The 19,140-nt window shown below is 39.9% G+C and overlaps 1 protein-coding gene across 1 annotated transcript; it reads left to right on the top strand.

Moving 5' to 3' along the window:
• The first annotated feature begins 1,917 nt into the window (after window positions 1–1,917).
• On the top strand, window positions 1,918–2,316 carry LOC115228283. Its single transcript, XM_029798903.1, has one exon. It carries the CDS (start codon window positions 1,918–1,920, stop codon window positions 2,314–2,316), a length of 399 nt encoding a protein of 132 aa, XP_029654763.1.
• Window positions 2,317–19,140: the final 16,824 nt, after the last annotated feature.

Raw genomic sequence — 19,140 nt, 5'->3', positions numbered from 1 at the left:
ATATATATATATATATATATATACGTGTGTGTGTGTGTCAAAATAATAAGGGTAGAAATTTTTTTTAAATTTTCATACCGATGGCTGGCATACGTAATAAAGTCAATAGACAACATATTTTCATATATAATAGTGTATAAACAATTAATTGTTTATACACTATTATATATGAAATATGTTGTCTATTGACTTATTACGCATGCCAGCCATCGGTATGAAAAGTTTAAAAATGTTCTACTCTTATTATTTTCACACACACACACGTGTGTGTTACATATTATATATATATATAATATATATTATATTATATATATGTATGTATGTATGTATGTATGTATGTATATATGTATATATGTATGTATGTATGTATGTATGTATGTATGTATGTAGTATTATGTATGTATGTATTTATGTATGTATAGCCGATATGTGTTTTTTTTTTGCGTGCTTTCTTTCCCGAGACAATTATTTCGAACGTCTTATTTTTACTTTGGAGAGATTTCAGTAGAAACGTTTCACTAATACTCCTTGCAACGAAGCGTGTCTTTATATTCAATATCTTTAAAATCCTCGGTTATTCATCATCAACTCCAATCGTTCTACAAATGGATTTGCATAATGTCTTTTTTTTTCTCTCTCTTTAAGAAGAATATTTAACTGCACTTGAAAGTAATATCTTGATGACCTTTCGCAGCAGCTCCTTATCTTGTGTACTTACTTTACATCAGAATGTAAAGTAAATGACGTTTTCGATTGTATCTTAAACTTTTAACAGCTCCAATAACTTTTTTTCAGCAAGAATTTATTTATTCATTTATTTAATTATTTATTATTTATTCATTTACTTATTTATTCATTTATTTTTTTATTTATTTATTTATTTATCTATTTATTCATTTTGTTTTTTACTATATTGATGTTAAGTGACTTCCAGAACAGAGAATGTTCATATTACCTTGTTCCAGTGAACAATGTCGGACTGGCTGTTTTTGATTACTCTTTTACTTGTTTCAGTCATTTGACTGTGGCTATGCTGTAGCACCACCTTTAGTCGAGCAAATCGACCTCAGGCCTTATTCTTTGGAAGCCAAGTACTTATTCTATCGGTCTCTTTTGCCGAACCGCTAGGTTACGAAAACGTAAACACAGCATCATCGTTTGTGAAGCGATGTTGGGGTGACAAACACAGACACACAAACATACACACATGCATACATATATATATATATATTATATATATATATATATATATATATAATATATATATATATATATATACATATATACGACGGACTTCTTTCAGTTTCCGTCTACCAAATCCACTCAAAAGGCTTTGGTCGACCCGAGGCTATAGCAGAAGACACTTGCCCAAGGTGCCACACTGTGGGAATGAACCCGGAACCAAGCTACTTACCACACAACCACTCCTACACCTAAATTACTATTTTTGTTACTACTTTGTTTACTGTCTTTATTGCAAGATTCGTGTGATATCCGTCATGAATCATCGCTTCATTCGTCGTTGTTGATTGCAGTTGCATTTTTATTTGTTGTTTATTTGTTGTTTATTTGTTGCCTGCCACAACAGATAAAGCTTGATGAGGAGGTAGTGTCTATATTTGTTGCCTAACATAGATACTGTAGCAAAACATATTGGCATGTATGGTCTTTGTTTTTTTACCTCTTCTCTCACTTATCTTCAACTACTCACCCCAGATACGGATTGATACTAAGTTGAGTCAAAAGTTTTATTCGGATTTTCGCAAATGTTTTTTGGCATCTTAATATCTCCATGCTATACCATCAATTTGATGTAACTTGATGGTTAATCATTGCTGAATTGTTTATTCTTTAATTTCATATATATTATATAGATAGTAATTGTTCATTTTTTTTATTTTACAGCTTTCATAATGAATGGTGAAAAAATTGGAATTAGAGCCATCTTACGTTACCTGTGGAAAAAGAAAAAGAGTGAATGCAATGGCAATGGCAAAAGAAATTCATGATGTGGAAGGAACTGTCAACGGAATTAGGGCACAAAACTGGTTTAGACGTTTGAAGGAAGGTGACAGCATTCGTGAAGACAAATCGAAGTCATGGAGACCTTCTGTTGTGGGAGGTGAGGCCTTGCTTGGGATGGTCGAGCAACAACCAAACACAAGCATCTGTACATTGTCAGCAAAATTTGATCTTTTACAAATTACCATCAATCGACACCTCCATAAGCTCAGCCTTGTGAATCGATGTTGTCAACAAGATCCTCATGAACTGACCAATGACCAGGCTCAACAACGAGCAAACATTTGCAACTAATTGATGGCAAATCCACATGATGTCCATTTTTGGCATGGAACTGAAACTGGGGATTTAAAATGGATCTATTTCCATAATCGTAATCAGTGGCTTTTTTCTGACCAGGCTTTAGAACCTGTTGTCAAACAAGGGCAGTCTGAACAGAAAGTCATGCTGTGTGTTTGGTGGAATTGTGAGGGAGTGATATACTTTAAGCTTGTCCCAGATGGCTAAGTAGTGAATGCCAACTTTTATGCTCAACAACTGCAGCGAATATGATGCTTTGAAAGCCTGTTACCCGGTACTGATCAATTGAAAACGCACACCATTACAAAGCCCCTGCACACACTACCAATGTGACCAAGCGCAGACTTGAAGAACATGAGTAGCTCATTACCTACACGGATGCGTTCAACAATATGGATGAGATCCTGGCAGAAAAATGGCAACAGACAATACAGGATGGTGGGATATATTTTGATAAATAATCACTTTCTGTATGTGATTTATTTGAACTATTAATTAAAGCTTGAAATACGGAAAATCTTTTGATTCAGCCTGGTAGATTGACTATCTGCAGCCTTTGATTTCTATTTATAGTTTTTTTACTCTTTCTCTCGTCTATCTGTACACGACAACATCGAAAGGTGAGAATGAGGGTTCGAATAGTGGCGATAAACTACATTTTAAAGTGGATCGGTTCAAAAATTGTGGAACTCTTTCAAATTGACATCATTAGTAGTACTGTTGAGTTACTAATAAACTCTGTGTGTGTGCGTGTGTGTGTGTGGTGTGTGTGTGTGGTGTGTGTGTGTGTGCGTGTGTATGTATGTGTGTCCGGAAAGTTCGTGCCGATTTATAGTAGCTTACATTTCGACTTATTTTAGAACATGATTGAGTCCATAAAATAGGATTTGTGCACAGTTTAAGCTATCTTTTCGTGGAAGAAGATTTATGTTCCTATAACCTGTGTTAATTCTGTTGCCCTTTAAAATGGAAGATAAGAAAGTTCATTTTCGCCACCTGATGTTTTTCTTTTTCCGTAAAGGGAAAAATACCTCACAAGCAACCAAAGAAATATGCGCAGTTTACGGTGATGTTCCTTTATCCGAAAGAACTGTACGGAAGTTGTTTGCAAGGTTCCGAGCTGGAGATTGTAGCCTTATTGATGAAGAGCGATCAGGCAGACCATCCACTACAGATGATGACCAAATCAAGTCATTAATTGAGAATAACCTACATTGCACAACCCGAGAATTGGCATAAAGCCTCAACCTATCAAAATCTGTCATTCATGAGCACCTGATAAAGCTTGGGTACTCAAATCGTTACGATGTTTGGGTACCACATGAGTTGAGTGAGAAGAACCTTTTGGATCACATTTCCATCTGTGATTCGCTTTATAAACGGAATGAAAACGTGCTTTTTTAAAGCAAGTTGTGACAAGTGATGAGAAATGGATTATCTACCGAAATGTTCAGAGAAAGCGATCCTGGAGTAAGCGACATGAGCCACCATTAGCCACCCCAAAAGCGGGTGTTCACCCTTAAAAATCTTGCTTTGTGTCTGGTGGGATTGGAAAGGAATTCTGTACTATGAGCTCCTCCCAATTAACCAGACAATTAATTCTGAGAAATATTGCACACAACTGGACGAGTTAAAAGCAGCAATTCAAGAGAAATGTCCAGATTTGGCCAACAGGAATGATGTTGTTTTCCAACATAATAATGCAAGACCGCACGTTTCTTTGGGAAGCAGACAAAAATTGCTGCAGCTCAGCTGGGATGTGTTACCCGTTCCCCCCACATTCACCAGATATTGCTCCTTCGGATTTCCATTCATTCAGGTCTCTGCAGAATAGTCATAATGGTAAAAATTTCAATTCTTTGCATGACATAAAAATATAACTTGATGAATTCTTTGCCATGAACCCACCTCAATTCTGGGAAGAGAGTATTTTCAAGTTAAAGGAAAGATGGAGACGCATTGTGCAACAAAATGGTTCATATTTGGTTGATTAAAAATGTAATGGCAAGTATTTATTGACCTTTTCTTTTCCTTTAAAAATCGGCACGAACTTTCCAGACAACCCAATATATATATATGCATTATATATATATATATATAATATATATATATATATATATATATATATATATATAACAATTTAGGAGGACCTAACAGGTCACTCGTCCACCAGAAGAGAGCAGCCATAACTCACACCGCCCAAGTAGTAGTAATTCAGAAATTAGGTGAAAATTTAAAAACATTTACCCTAATTCATCTTTTAGACGTGCAACGTTCTGTGTCATTAATGATTAAATTAGCTTAATTAAATTAAATTAAGCTAATCTACCATAGGTTACACTTCATCAGTAAAAAACCTGGGAGAGACAAATATATACACGAGGCGTCTGTATCGATGCCTACGGAATATCTGTCTTAAAATTTTCAAGACTGACGTGATTCGCGCCAAACTTATCAGCAGTAAATATAAACTGCCGATTCAATCTCAGAATTATTCAGAATTATTCCACCAGGCCGCTGGTAGCGATAAATTTCTATTGAATTTTTTTGCTACCCTAAATTGACTAATATATATATATATATATATATATATATGTGTGTGTGTGTGTGTGTGTGTGTGTGACCTCGTGAGTACCACCGGCGATTTTTTTCCTCTGTCTTCCCTTCTCAGGATCTTTCCTTCTCCTATGTTTCCGACGAAGAGTTCCGCTCGAAACGTTAAACCCTCCTTCTTCCTTTCTTTCCTGAGCGTCCAATAATACTTTATTTGTTCCACGTCTTTGCGTTGTTGTGTTTTTTTTTTTGTTTTTTTGTTCTTGTTTGGATTAATATATATATATATTATTAATATATATATATATCTATATATATATATATATATATATATATATATATATATATATACATATCATATATATATATGTACATATATGTATACACAGACAAATTTAATGTATAATACAGACACATATTTATATACATAAACGCACACATCTCTACATATATACACACACACAAAATGCATTCTACTGCACCAGCAACCGCAGCACCAGCAAGAGACAAAACGAAGACAATAACTACAACTCGAAATCCGGAATATAGACATCTGTGGCATGGGGGGGTCACCCATATACGAGACTATTATATCATGTAACAGTTGTCATTATTTGTGTTTTCATCGTTGAACGTGTTTTCTATAAAGTTTGTAGTAAGAGTTGTGGCGAGGACGGAAACTAAAAGACGTTGTCTCGTTGCTCTGTGAGGTTAATGGAACATCGCGATATCTTCTGTGTTAATCGTTCGTTGTTTAATTCCCTTCCTTCAGGCGAGCAGACGTAATTTTCTTCTCTGCTTAGTTGATTATCATCATCATCATCATCATCGTCGTCGTCCTGGATGTCAGAAAACGGTCTGTGTATTTGATGAAGATGATAACGATGGTGGTGGTGGTGGTGGTGGTGGTGGTCGTCGTCGTCGTCGTCGTCGTCGTTGTCGTCGTGATGATAACAACGACGACGACAATGATCATGATGATGATCATGATGATCATGATTATAAGTACGATGACCATGATAATGATGACGATAATGATGGCGATGAAGATGATAAAGATGATTATGATGATGATGATGATGATGATAACGACGAGAGTGACGATGATGATGATGATGTTGATGATGATGATGGTGATGATGACGACGATGACGTTGATAAAGACGATGATGACGACGACGACGACGACGACAAGGAGGAGGAGTGGGGAGGAGGGGGACGACGAGGAGGAGGACGACGACGAGGAGGCGGGGAGGCGGAGGACGGGGAGGCGGGGAGGCGGTGGGGAGGAGGAGGAGGAGGAGGACGGCGACGACGACGAAGAGGAAGAGGATGGTGAGGAGGAGGACGGAGAGGAAGAGAAGGAAGAAGTGGAGGATGAGGATGAGGAGGGTGATACATTCGTTGCCTGTCCGATATGAAAGTCGTCTTCGTTGTCTGGTCAATGCATCTGCTCTGCACGGTTGGCTGGTCTGTTGGTCAATTGGATGGCTTGAGAGTCTGTTGATTGCTTAAATATATGGCGGGTTTGTGGGCTTGTTAGTCGGCTGGCCAGTTGGTCTTTTGATCTAAGGATTTTTGTCGGTTGGTAATTTGGCTGGCTGACTGGTTGGTTGGATGGATAGATGGTTGGTTGCCCTTGTTTTTTGTTTTTGTGGTTGTTTTTAGACCTTGCAGGGCAAACTTTTGTTTTGCGCAAAGACCTTCCAGTTGTCACCATACCGTCTCTTTTCAGATACATTGCATCTATGACTAAAAGCGACGGGGCGTTCTTCGTTTTTTAAAGTGGTAAATTGGAATTTCAGGGGCATTTGGTTACTGTTTCTAGTAGAGCGACCCTTGTACTTATTTTCTTTTAAGCCTGACACTTATTCTATCGGTCACTTTTGCCGAACTACCACCTTAAGTGGACGTAAACACGCCGACACCGGTTCCCCAATGTGTTGATGGACAAACACAAAGACACACACTCTCCCCTCTCTCTCTCTCTCTCTCTCTCTCTCTCTCTCTCTCTCTCTCGCACACACACAAAGAGGAAGCAGATGTATTATATTGTAAGACTATGTGATTGTGGACGACATGTTATGTGTATGTGTCTGTGTATGTGTATGTGTGTGCGTTTCTGTGAGCATTTCTGTATGCATGTGGGTGGGTGAGAGAGGGACGGTGGGGAGGGGGAGGGAAGAGGGAGGGAGGAGGAGATATGTATTGTATTGTGTTGTCTGATATAGTAATATGCAGCTTTGATGAAATGTCCGACGTGGTCTTAAAAGATTCCAGGACTAGTCATGTTTAATAAAAAATAACTTATTTACTCTTTTACTTGTTTCAGTCATTTGACTACGCACCACCTTTAGTCGAGCAAATCGACCCCAGGACTTATTCTTTGTGAGCCTAGTAGTTATTCTATCGGTTCTCTTTTGCCGAACGGCTAAGTTACGGGGACGTAAACACACCATCATCGGTTGTCAAGCGATGTTGAGGGGACAAACACAACACACAAACATATACACACACATACACATATATATATATATACATATATACGACGGGCTTCTTTCAGTTTCCGTCTACCAAATCCACTCACAAGGCTTTGGTCGGCCCGAGGCTATAGAAGAAGACACTTGCCCAAGGTGCCACGCTGTGGGACTGAACCCGGAACCATGTGGTTCATAAGCAAGCTACTTATCACACAGCCACGCCTACGCCTGTCTAAGTTTTAACATCATCTCCTTTGAAATAGTCACCTTGCGCAGCAAAACGCTGGTCTCAGCGTTCCTACAACTTTTGGAACCCGGCCTGGAAATCGTTTTCCTTAGCGAGTCGAGGACCTTCTACGATTCGCTCTGGATTTCGGCAGCAGTGTTAAAACGGCGACCTTTGAGCTGTATTTTCATCTTGGGAAAAGAGATGGAAGTCCGCCGGTGCTAATTTTGGCGAATCGGGTGGATGTCGAGTGAGGAGAGCTAGGTGAAGAATCCAATTCGTCGTGCTCCAAAGATCCGGTTGCCTTCACCGAATGTCTCCCCCTCGAACGCTTCAAACTGTCACAATAGAACACTCGATTGACTGCATGGTCCTGGGGGACGAATTCGCGATGCACACGTTTCCGGGGATGACACGCGTGGCAGATCTTCCAGATCGCTCATTGTCTTCCAGGGACACTCTTCTACTTTTGAAGCATCCGTGCCACTCGGAACATTGCGTACCACCCATTGCCAAAGTATGTTCAATGTCTCTGTATCAGGCTTTACCACGTTTAACGCAGAATTTCCTATTGGCTCTTTGTTCCTGTCCATGACAAAGATCGCAGACTACAGCATACACGGGATCACCTCTAAAGTGATACGAAGCGTTATTATTGGTTAGTCCCAAATCAAACCCGATCGAACAGACCTACCTAGAACAAAATCACAGACTACAGCATACACGTGATCACGAAAACACAAATTCAACAACTTGTGAAGTAAACACAGAGATGTTACTAAGCACACCGCCTCATGAAGATCACTATTAGCTCTCACTGCGCATGCAACCATGTGCTGCCATCTGTTGGCGTGTCTCAGAACTAATCAAAGATGTTTTTGATACCACCTCATATAGATATCTTCTCTAATGTGATACGAAGCGTTATTATTGGTTAGTTCCAAATCAAACCCGATCGAACAGATTTACCTAGAACTATCTTATTGTGGCTTTTGCTTATTTAAGACGGCAAGATGTGGTTTGAGAGAGAATTTGCTGCTATTTTTAGCTGGTTTAGATGATCTCGTGGAGGCACTCTCTACGAGTTACTGTTGCTGCTTCTCAGTTCAGCTATGAACGAACAGGCCTATGAGCCAATGCATCCCAGCTGTGGCCATCTCTCAAAAGTAATGGCCTTGAGCCTCAATCTGGAACGATTGTTCTCGCCGTCGTCGTTATTGTTGTTGTTGCTGCTGCTGCTGCTGCTGTTGTTGTTGTTGTTGTTGGTGGTGGTGGTGGTGGTGGTGGTGGTGGTGGTGGTGGTGGTGGTGGTGGCGGTGGTGGTGGTGGTGGTGGTGGTGGTGTGGTGGTGGTGGTGGTGGTGGTGGTGGTGGTGGTGATCCAGATGAGCATGATGATGATAATGATCATGATATACTTTCCCGTAATTCTGAGTCTCATCCTACGAGATCCGATTATATCTTTCATCGCCCCACGATCGATAAAATAACAATCCATTTTTGTTATTGACATTGTCCTGTAGCTGTCAGTCAGCTCAAATACAACACACCGTCGTATTCGTATAAGTAAAACGAAATTGTACAATAACACCCATATTCTTAAAGTCGATTGAACTTGATATCAAGAGGATGTGACTATGTTTCTAACAGTCAACTTATCACAGAAAGGTAATTCTATTGAATTATTGGCTGGCTGCTTGCTTCCATGATTGATTGATTGCTTCCCAGAACAAGATAAATATGTATTGTATGTCGTAAAATGAAGGTCCTTTTAACGGATGCGCGCCAGAAATATGCCTAAGTACTTTCTATTGCGTATGTCTACACATCGACACAAAGACACCACACGTTCAATCAAACGGAAATATTTCAACAGATTAATACTTAATTAATACGTTTCATGGTCTAAGATAGATCTTTCGGTCACCGCTTCTGTATGACAAACTGATGCAAACCTCGTGGATAATGATTACAATATGAAGCAGCAGTTGCGAATTATAATGGCGAGAATAGAAACAGCTTAACGAGAAATCGAACCATTATTACAGGCTCGAATTCTTTATTGCCCACAAGGGGCTAGAGGGGACAAACAAGGACAGACAAAGGGGCTAAGTCGATTACATCGACCCCAGTGCGTAACTGGTGCTTATTTAACCGACGCCGAATGGATGAAAGACAAAGTCGACCTCGGTGGAATTTGAACTCAGAACGTAGCGGCAGACGAAATACCTATTTCTTTACTACCCACAAGGGGCTAAACACAGAGGGGACAAACAAGGACAGACAAACGGATTAAGTCGATTATATCGACCCCAGTGCGTAACTGGTATTTATTTAATGACCCCGGAAGGATGAAAGGTAAAGTCGACCTCGGCGGAATTTGAACTCAGAACGTAGCGGCAGACGAAATACCGCTAAGCATTTCGCCGGCGTGCTAACGATCCTAATTTTTTTACTGCCCACAAGGGGCTACACACAGAGGGGACAAACAAGACAGATAAACGCATTAAGTCGATTACATTGACCCCAGTGCCTAACTGGTACTTACTTAGTCGACCCCGAAAGGATAAAAGGCAAAGTCGACTCGGCGGAATTTGAACTGAGAACGTAGCGGCAGACGAAATACCTATTTCTTTACTACCCACAAGGGGCTAAACACAGAGAGGATAAACAAGGACAGACAAACGCATTAAGTCGATTATATCGACCCCAGTGAGTGACTGACGCTTATTTAATCGACCCCGAAAGGATAAAAGGCAAAGTCGACCTCGGCGGAATTTGAACTCAGAACGTAGCGGCAGACGAAATACCTATTTCTTTACTACCCACAAGGGGCTAAACACAGAGGGGACAAACAAGGACAGACAAACGGATTAAGTCGATTATATCGACCCCAGTGCGTAACTGGTATTTATTTAATGACCCCGGAAGGATGTAAGGTAAAGTCGACCTCGGTGGAATTTGAACTCAGAACGTAGCGGCAGACGAAATACCGCTAAGCATTTCGCCCGGCGTGCTAACAATTCCTATTTCTTTACTGCCCACAAGGGGCTACACACAGAGGGGACAAACAAAGACAGATAAACGCATTAAGTCGATTAGATCGACCCCAGTGCCCAACTGGTACTTAATTTATCGACCCCGAAAGGATAAAAGGCAAAGTCGACTCGGCAGAATTTGAACTGAGAACGTAGCGGCAGACGAAATACCTATTTCTTTACTACCCACAAGGGGCTAAACACAGAGAGGATAAACAAGGACAGACAAACGCATTAAGTCGATTATATCGACCCCAGTGCGTGACTGGCGCTTATTTAATCGACCCCGAAAGGATAAAAGGCAAAGTCGACCTCGGCGGAATTTGAACTCAGAACGTAGCGGCAGACAAAATACCGCTAAGCATTTCGCCCGGCGTGCTAACGATCCTAATTTTTTTACTGCCCACAAGGGGCTACACACAGAGGGGACAAACAAAGACAGATAAACGCATTAAGTCGATTATATCGACCCCAGTGCCTATGCTGGTACTTATTTAGTCGACCCCAAAATACCTATTTCTTTACTACGCACAAGGGGCTAAACACAGAGAGGACAAACACGGACAGACAAACGGATTAAGTCGATTATAGCGACCCCAGTGCATAACTGGTACTTATTTAATCGACCCCGAAAGGATGAAAGGCAACGTCAACCTCAGCGGAATTTGAACTCAGAACGTAGCGGCAGACAAAATAACACTAAGCATTTCGCCCGGCGTGCTAACGATTCTGCCAGGCTCGAATATTCACAAGATGACAACCACTTTACGATCGGCTAAGTACCATTAGTATGCCATCAGCTGATGTGCGTGATATAACAGCCAAATCATGATCGAATTACATGTTTCTGCCTTTTTGTTTTTTTAATCTTTTTTTACATGTTTCATTCATTGGACTGCAGCCATACTGAAGGGTTTAGTTGAGCGAATTGACCCCAGAATTTATTTTTTAAAACTTGGTATCTATTCTATCAGTGTCTTTAGACCAACCGCTTGGTTACGGGAACGTAAATGACCCAACACCGGTTGTCAAGTGCTGATGGTGGACAAACACATACAAGACACACGTAAGTATGTACGTATTCTTTCTTTTCCTTTACTCTTTCATTTGCTTCAGTGATTTGACTGTGGCCATACTGGAGCACCGCCTTCACACGAACTTATAAGACCCCAGGACTTATTCTTTGTAAGCCTAGTACTTATTCTATCGGTATCTTTTGCCGAACCGCTAGTTACCGGGGACGTGAACACACCAGCATTGGTGGTCAAGCAACGGTCGAGGGAGAAACACACACACAAACACACACACACACCACACACACACACACACACACACACACACACATAGGGCAAGCTTCTTTCAACACAGCCACTCCCGCGCCGATATATACAACGGGCTTCTTTCAGTTTCCGTGCATCAGAACCACTCACCACATTTCAATTGTCCCGATGCTACAGAAGAAGACTCATCTCCTAGGTACCATGCAGTGGGACTGAACCCAGAAGTAGGTGGCTGGGGTGCGATCTTCTTGCCAAACAGTCACGCTTTAAAGAAAAGCATACGTTGAGTAATTAATGAATTACTCGCTTACGGATTACCTGGGGTTAAACAAAATCAACAGCTTATAAAGTTCAGGCGTGGTCTTATTTTTTATTTATTAATTTTCATTTGTGTATATTTTTACTAATGAACCCAAGTGAAATTTCAAAATCAAGAATCACTGACTTATCTCCCTTGGATGATCCAAGAAAGATAACTCTTCAAAAGTATATAAGCAGTTCATTCCCTTTTAATTACAATTTTTATTTTTTTAAATTCACTTTTGTTATAAGTTTGATGTGCACCAACTTTCCTCTGATGGGCCAGAAAATTAGATTGATTGATAGATTTTGCCTGGAATATATTGGACTGAAGGCAGCCACTCAAGTATGTGTGTGTTGCATGCCTGTATTTACCTTTAAAGGTATTTTTTAATATGCTGGCCATTAATAGAATTTTTTTCGAAAAATGTTTTCCTATATTAGATGTAGGCCAGCTCAAGTTTACTCGTCCTGTCGAAAGACGCCTGTTTGTGACGTCCTGCTTTTGTTATTATTATTATCATTATTGTTTTTACGTATTATTATTATTGTTGTTTTTACGTATTTTTGTATTCATATTCGTGTAACATCGTCCGTTTTTCCATCTTTGTTTTGTATACATTCGAAGCTTTCTTCCAAGGAATCGAATGTGCTTAGCTTAGTTTTTCCTTGGGGCTGGCCAGATTGGAGCAATCTCAAGATTAATCAGCTGAAATTGCGAGGAGGATCCGGTTCTTGACTGAAGATTGAAGGCTTCGAATGTCCCGTCCGTGTTTTTTGTATCGTCTTCTAAATGTTTTGCGTTCTTGTCCCAGTTTGTATTTTTTACATATATATATATATATATATATATATATATATATATATATATATATATATATATATATATATATATATATAGGTACAGAAGTGGCTGTGTGGTAAGTAACTTGCTTATCAACCACATGGTTCCGGGGTCATTCCCAGTGCGTGGCAAGTGTCTTCTACTAATGCCTCGTGCTGACCAAAGCCTTGTGAGTGGATTTGGTAGACGGAAATTGAAAGAAGCCCGTTGTATATATGTATATATGTATATGTGTGTGTATGTTTGTGTGTCTGTGTTTGTCCCACCCCCCAACATACCAACAGATGGTGGTGTGTTTACGTCCCCTTAACTTAGCAGTTCGGCACAAGAGACCGATAGAATAAGTACTAGGCTTACAAAGAATAAGTCCTGGGGTCGATTTTCTCGACTAAAAGCGGTGTTCCAGCATGGCCGCAGTCAAATGATTGAAATAAGTAACAGAGTAAAGATATATAGACATATATATATATGTGTGTGTGTATTATATATGTATGTATGTATGTATGCATGTATATACATTGAGAAGGTGAATCTAAGTGACCGTTTTGTGTGCACAGTTTCTGACAGACCATGCCTTTCTTTTGCTGGGCTCAAATCTCATTTGCGAACCCATGGAAAACGAACCTCTACCAACTATTCTGTCTATATGTCTGCGCACACCTTTGAAGTAATGTATGGCAGAAAGTTTGCAAAACTAACGGAAGCCTCAAAAGACATTTTACGATCCACAAAGAGCAGAACTTATCTGCAGCTCTTGATGGTCTAAATCAGATGTGCAATCTATGTGGGTGTCTTTTCCAAACATTGTCTGGTTTAAAAAGCCTCATTAGATGCCATGATGGTTCTAAGGTGTAGGTACACGAGGTGGTCAAAGACTGCATATGGAGTAGTCTCCACTGTCCTGTTTTTGTTTCAAACTTCCCCCCCTCCCCGCCCCATAAATCCAATATTTTTGAGAATTTATAGGAGCAACTGTCTTCGAATAACTAATGACATGGCTGTTACACAAATAGCATGACTGAGAGAGATATTCTGGGGGAGAATGACTGGGTACAATGGTTAGAAGAAAGCCTGAGTAAGTTTAAAGACGAGAGGAGGAGTGATGCATGAGCCGGAAGGGCCAGAGTGAATTTGCCACCACAAGATATGATACCTCTGAGGAGAACCTAACACTGTTGTTGTTGTAGTAGTAGTAGCAGCAGCAGCAGCAGCAGCAGCAGCAGCAGCAGCAGCAGCAGCAGCAGTAGTAGTAGTAGTAGTAGTAGTAGTAGTAGTAGTAGTAGTAGCAGCAGCAGCAGCAGCAGCAGCAGTAGTAGTAGTGGTAGTAGCAGCAGCAGCAGCAGTAGTAGTAGTAGTAGTAGTAGTAGTAGTAGTAGTAGTAGTAGTAGTAGTAGTAGTAGTAGTAGTAGTAGTAGTAGTTTATAACGACCTGTCGTGTAAATCTGTTGAGTGACCGTTTTGTATATTGTCAAGAAAATCAGTAAAGTGTATGTCCGCATGAGTCAGTCGTTGCTATATCGAAGATGAGAGGTCGGCAGGGGAAGAAACAAGTAACAAATGAGTCTACAACCAAAGGTCGAGTAACCACCCAGTTATAATCAGATATTACGTAATGGTATAATTCACCTGACTATTGACAGCACTATAAAAACCACGAAGGTTTCCTACGTTGTACAACACAGATTTTGATCGGTAGCATATTATGGTTGTATAACGAAACACGATATGCCTATCAGCATTTCATATGCACGTCCTACTTGCCAGGACTGTGTATATCCAATTGTGTTGCACCGATGAATTTAGTGACTATTTAAGTAAAGCGTTCGTAAATGAGTAATGGGTTGGATGTGGTGCTGAAAAAAGAGCATTTCTTTCTTCTCTCGCATTGTTTACGTAGACGTATTTGTATACAAAACATCGTAACTTTCGGTGCTGGCTCTAATTTCTATAGAAAATCTTTGGGAGTAGCTTTAAAAGGTGACTGAATATCCTTGCTAACACGGCTACGACACAATATTAACTTATGAGCCTTTAATATTGTTGTAAAGCGGTCTTTTGCCCACTGTTGTATCTGTCTTTTGACGACGGTTGTCGCTCTAACAGATATTGTTCTATTCCAAAGCGATCGATAGAATCTTTCTATCTGGCACTGTACTATCCTCGTTATAACGTCCACTCAATATCACAGTATAATTACTATATCAGCACAAACACGACTATCAACACAGTCTACACGTACTCTCGATCTTCTTACCTTCTCCTGTCAACTGGCTACTGGTCTATTTATAATGGCTGGCTACTACCACTTTTTACCGGGAGGGGTGTACAGTCTCACCATACAACAAATATACTCGGTAATATATTATGGTCGCATAATGCAATACCAGCACTTAATATATACATAATAGTTGCTAAGAACGTTTTTAATTTGTAAAATTGGTCTATTCAATTGTGTTTGCCAAATTTGGTAGATATTTAAGCAATGTGTTCATGGATATTTAATGGGTTGGAGGTTGCACTGAAGAAGGGGCAAGAACTCCTGAAATATGTATATACACCCATCACCTATTTTTCTATTTTCGGTCGCATTGTTAACATAGACGTATTCGTATACGAAGCGTTGACACTTTCAGTGCTGGCTCCAATTTCTATAGAACATCAGTTAAGATAACTTTAAAAAGTAATAAGACAATAGTGTGCAGTTTGAGGAAAATGTGGCTTGTACTTTTAGTGTGTAGAGATATCCCCATTAACGTCCTTATCTCATTACCTTGCAATGTTATAGTAATATCTATCTATCTATCCGCTCAGTCGAAGTCGACTCTCGGTTACTCGTTGGATCAGTCTCCTTTAGTCAGTTCTATCCTGGGCCGCTTCTTTCAGATTGGCTATGTCCATTCCGGTATCACTCTTGATGGTGTCAAGCCAGCGGGTTCTTGGTCGGCCTCTTCCTCTCTTGCCACTGACCATTCCGAGCATGATGTCCTTCTCCGGGGATTTTCTCCGCATAATATGACCAAAATATGCCAATCTATGCTTGGTGATCCTAGCTTCTAGCGACATTTTTGGCCTGATCTGCTTAAGAACTTCTCCATTGGTGAGCCTCGCTGTCCATGGAATCCGTAAAAGTGTTCTCCAACACCAAAGCTCGTAACCGCTTTTTTCTTTGCTTTTTTATACCAAACAGGGCTGGAGGCCACTGTAATGTATAGATGCTGACTGACAGGAAGTTTAAAGAACTGAATGTCATAAATCAGAGGAAAACAAGAAGAGGGTAGTGTGTTCCGGAGAGTAGCAGTCCGAGGAAAGAAACTGCAAGAACAAAAAGACTTACGACTAACAGGGAAGTTCGCAGGAAATACCACCTGCAGGAATTGCCATTATTAATAAGGTTTTGGGGTTCGTTCGTGCAATATTACAGCAGTGATGTCGTTCCTTCTCTCTCTGTGCTTTTTTTCAGCTACTAAAGACGAGCAAACGAAATACCTTTTATGCAATTCCTCGATGTGCTAGAAATAGCAGTCAAATTTCTATCAAATTGTAACCAGCCTACTGACTTAAAAGCATATTTGAAATTATAGTCATTGTTACAATATGTCTGCGAATAAAGGATAAGATAATCAAAGCTCTGGGGATTCTAGTCATACGTTTGCTCAAATAGATCTGGCTTTGAGTTATTATCTTTTAATTGTGACTTAATGACTTCACTGTTTCCATGCAGCGGAATTGCTTCTTATTGTACGAGGGTCAGCTGAAAAGCTCATAGGCTGACCAAGATACTCATATAGAATGTGACCAAATGAGGTTTACTTTTCAACACAAGTGGTCGTCCACACACTTCTTCCATCGGTGTTGCAGTGCTTCAATCCCATTGATGATGAAGAAGCTTCCACCATGTTGGTCAAATAAGTCATCAACACAAGCAAATTTGACGTCATCATCACTGCGATACTGGTTCCCAGCCAAGTGATTTTTTTTTATGTTGTGAAACAGATGATAGTCAGATGAGGCCAAATCAGGAGAACAAGGAGGGTGATGAACCATTTCAAAGTCACACTCACGCACAGCAGCCATTGAAACTTGTGTACTGGAGCATTTTTCTTTGGTGTTTGGCTTTGATATCCTTTCCTTACTACCTCGGCAACTTGGCATAGTACTTAACTGTTTTCATGAGCTGACGTCCCTGGACACTGTATCTCATGGCGTAGAAAATGCTCTTTTTGTATTTTAAATGTATCAAAAATTTCTCCTGTGTCAAATGCATCCATATTACACATTGGAGACCAGGTGTCATAGGTCAAAGAGCTGGGTAAGCATAAGTTTGTTAGATACAATAATTGTTATTTAATGAAATATTTATAAGAAGCCAAAATTTCACAATCTTATTAGCACAAATTTACGAAATGTTGCTTACGGCACGTCGGCAGTTATGTGAAGATGTCAGACCATCTTATTATGTTTCCATCCCCAGCATACCATAACCTACACCTGATATCTTTTAAATGATTTAATGATTCTGTTACCTTTAAGAAACATCTTTTAATTATCGAAACGAAAATTCTGCCAGAAAGATGGAAAACATGTTAAATTTACCTCTCCCTGAATAGCAACTCCCTTTACAGGTCAACTGATAGACGATAAAGATATATGGTGCTGGTATAACGTAGTTTACTGATGATAAACTCAAGGTTTCATTTTTATTCCAGTCATGACAATGTATTTATATGTGTGGAGGCGCAATGACCCAGTGGTTAGGGCAGCGGACTCGCGGTCGTAGGATCGCGGTTTCGATTCCCAGACCGGGCGTTGTGAGTGTTTATTGAGCGAAAACACTTAAAGCTCCACGAGGCTCCGGCAGGGATAGTGGTGATCCCTGTTGTACTCTTTCATCACAACTTTCTCTCACTCTTACTTCCTGTTTCTGTTGTACCTGTATTTCAAAGGGCCGGCCTTGTCACTCTCTGTGTCACGCTGAATATCCTCGAGAACTACGTTAAGGGGACACGGTGTGGAGGTGCTCAGCCATACACGTAATTTCAGAGCAGCCGCTGTTCCGTTGATCGGATCAACTAGAACCCTCATCGTCGTAACCGACGGAGTGCTTCCAAAAATTTATATGTACAGAATCATACATTTTCCCTTACGAGTCTGCTTTAAAATATCTTTTAAGGAAACATACTAAATATGTATTTTTATTATTTTGTTTTACTCTTTACTCTCTTTTACTCTTTTGCTTGTTTCAGTCATTTTGACAGTCACCATGCTGGAGCACCGCGTTTAGTCGAGCAAATCGACCCCAGGACTTATTCCTTATAAGCCTAGTACTTATTCTATCAGTCTCTTTTGCTGAACCGCTAAGTTTCGAGGACATAAACACACCAGCAGCGGTTGTCAAGCGATGTAGAGGGGGGACAAACACAGACACACAAACATACACACACACACACACCACACACACACATATATATATATATATATATATATATATAGATATATATATATATATATATAACCTATATATAATATACCATATATATATAATATATATATATATATATATATATAGTTTCAGCTAATGAGCTGTGGCCATGCTGGGGCAACCGCCATTATATATATATATACATATATACGACGGGCTACTTTCAGTTTCCGTCTACCAAATCCACTCACAAGGCTTTGGTCGGCCCGAGGCTACAGTAGAAGACACTTGCCCAAGGTGTCACGCAGTGGGACTGAACCCGAAACCATGTGATTGGTAAGCAAGCTACTTACCACACAGCCACTCACAAAAAACACGTGTGAAAGAGGGTGCGTCTTATGCAAGAGTACGGTCTTATACACCGGTAAATGGGGTAATTTCTTTTGCTCGCTATTATGTATTGTGCCAAGACGGTGATGAAATAAGAGAAACGGAAAGGTTCCGGATCAAATATCTTACCCAGTGGGATTTATTTATCAATTAATTGTTAATTAATTGAGTTCAAATCTCGTTTAAGGCTAAAGTCTGTGGATAATTTCTTTTCTCTATCAGCCAACAGTTTCAGAGACTTCGAAAAGCGTTAAGTATACCCTGATTCGTTCTCTGATTTAATCATTAA

Source organism: Octopus sinensis, unplaced genomic scaffold (genome assembly GCF_006345805.1).
Source record: "Octopus sinensis unplaced genomic scaffold, ASM634580v1 Contig10114, whole genome shotgun sequence".
NCBI lineage: Eukaryota > Metazoa > Mollusca > Cephalopoda > Octopoda > Octopodidae > Octopus > Octopus sinensis.
This window is presented reverse-complemented; position numbering and strand designations above follow the sequence as displayed.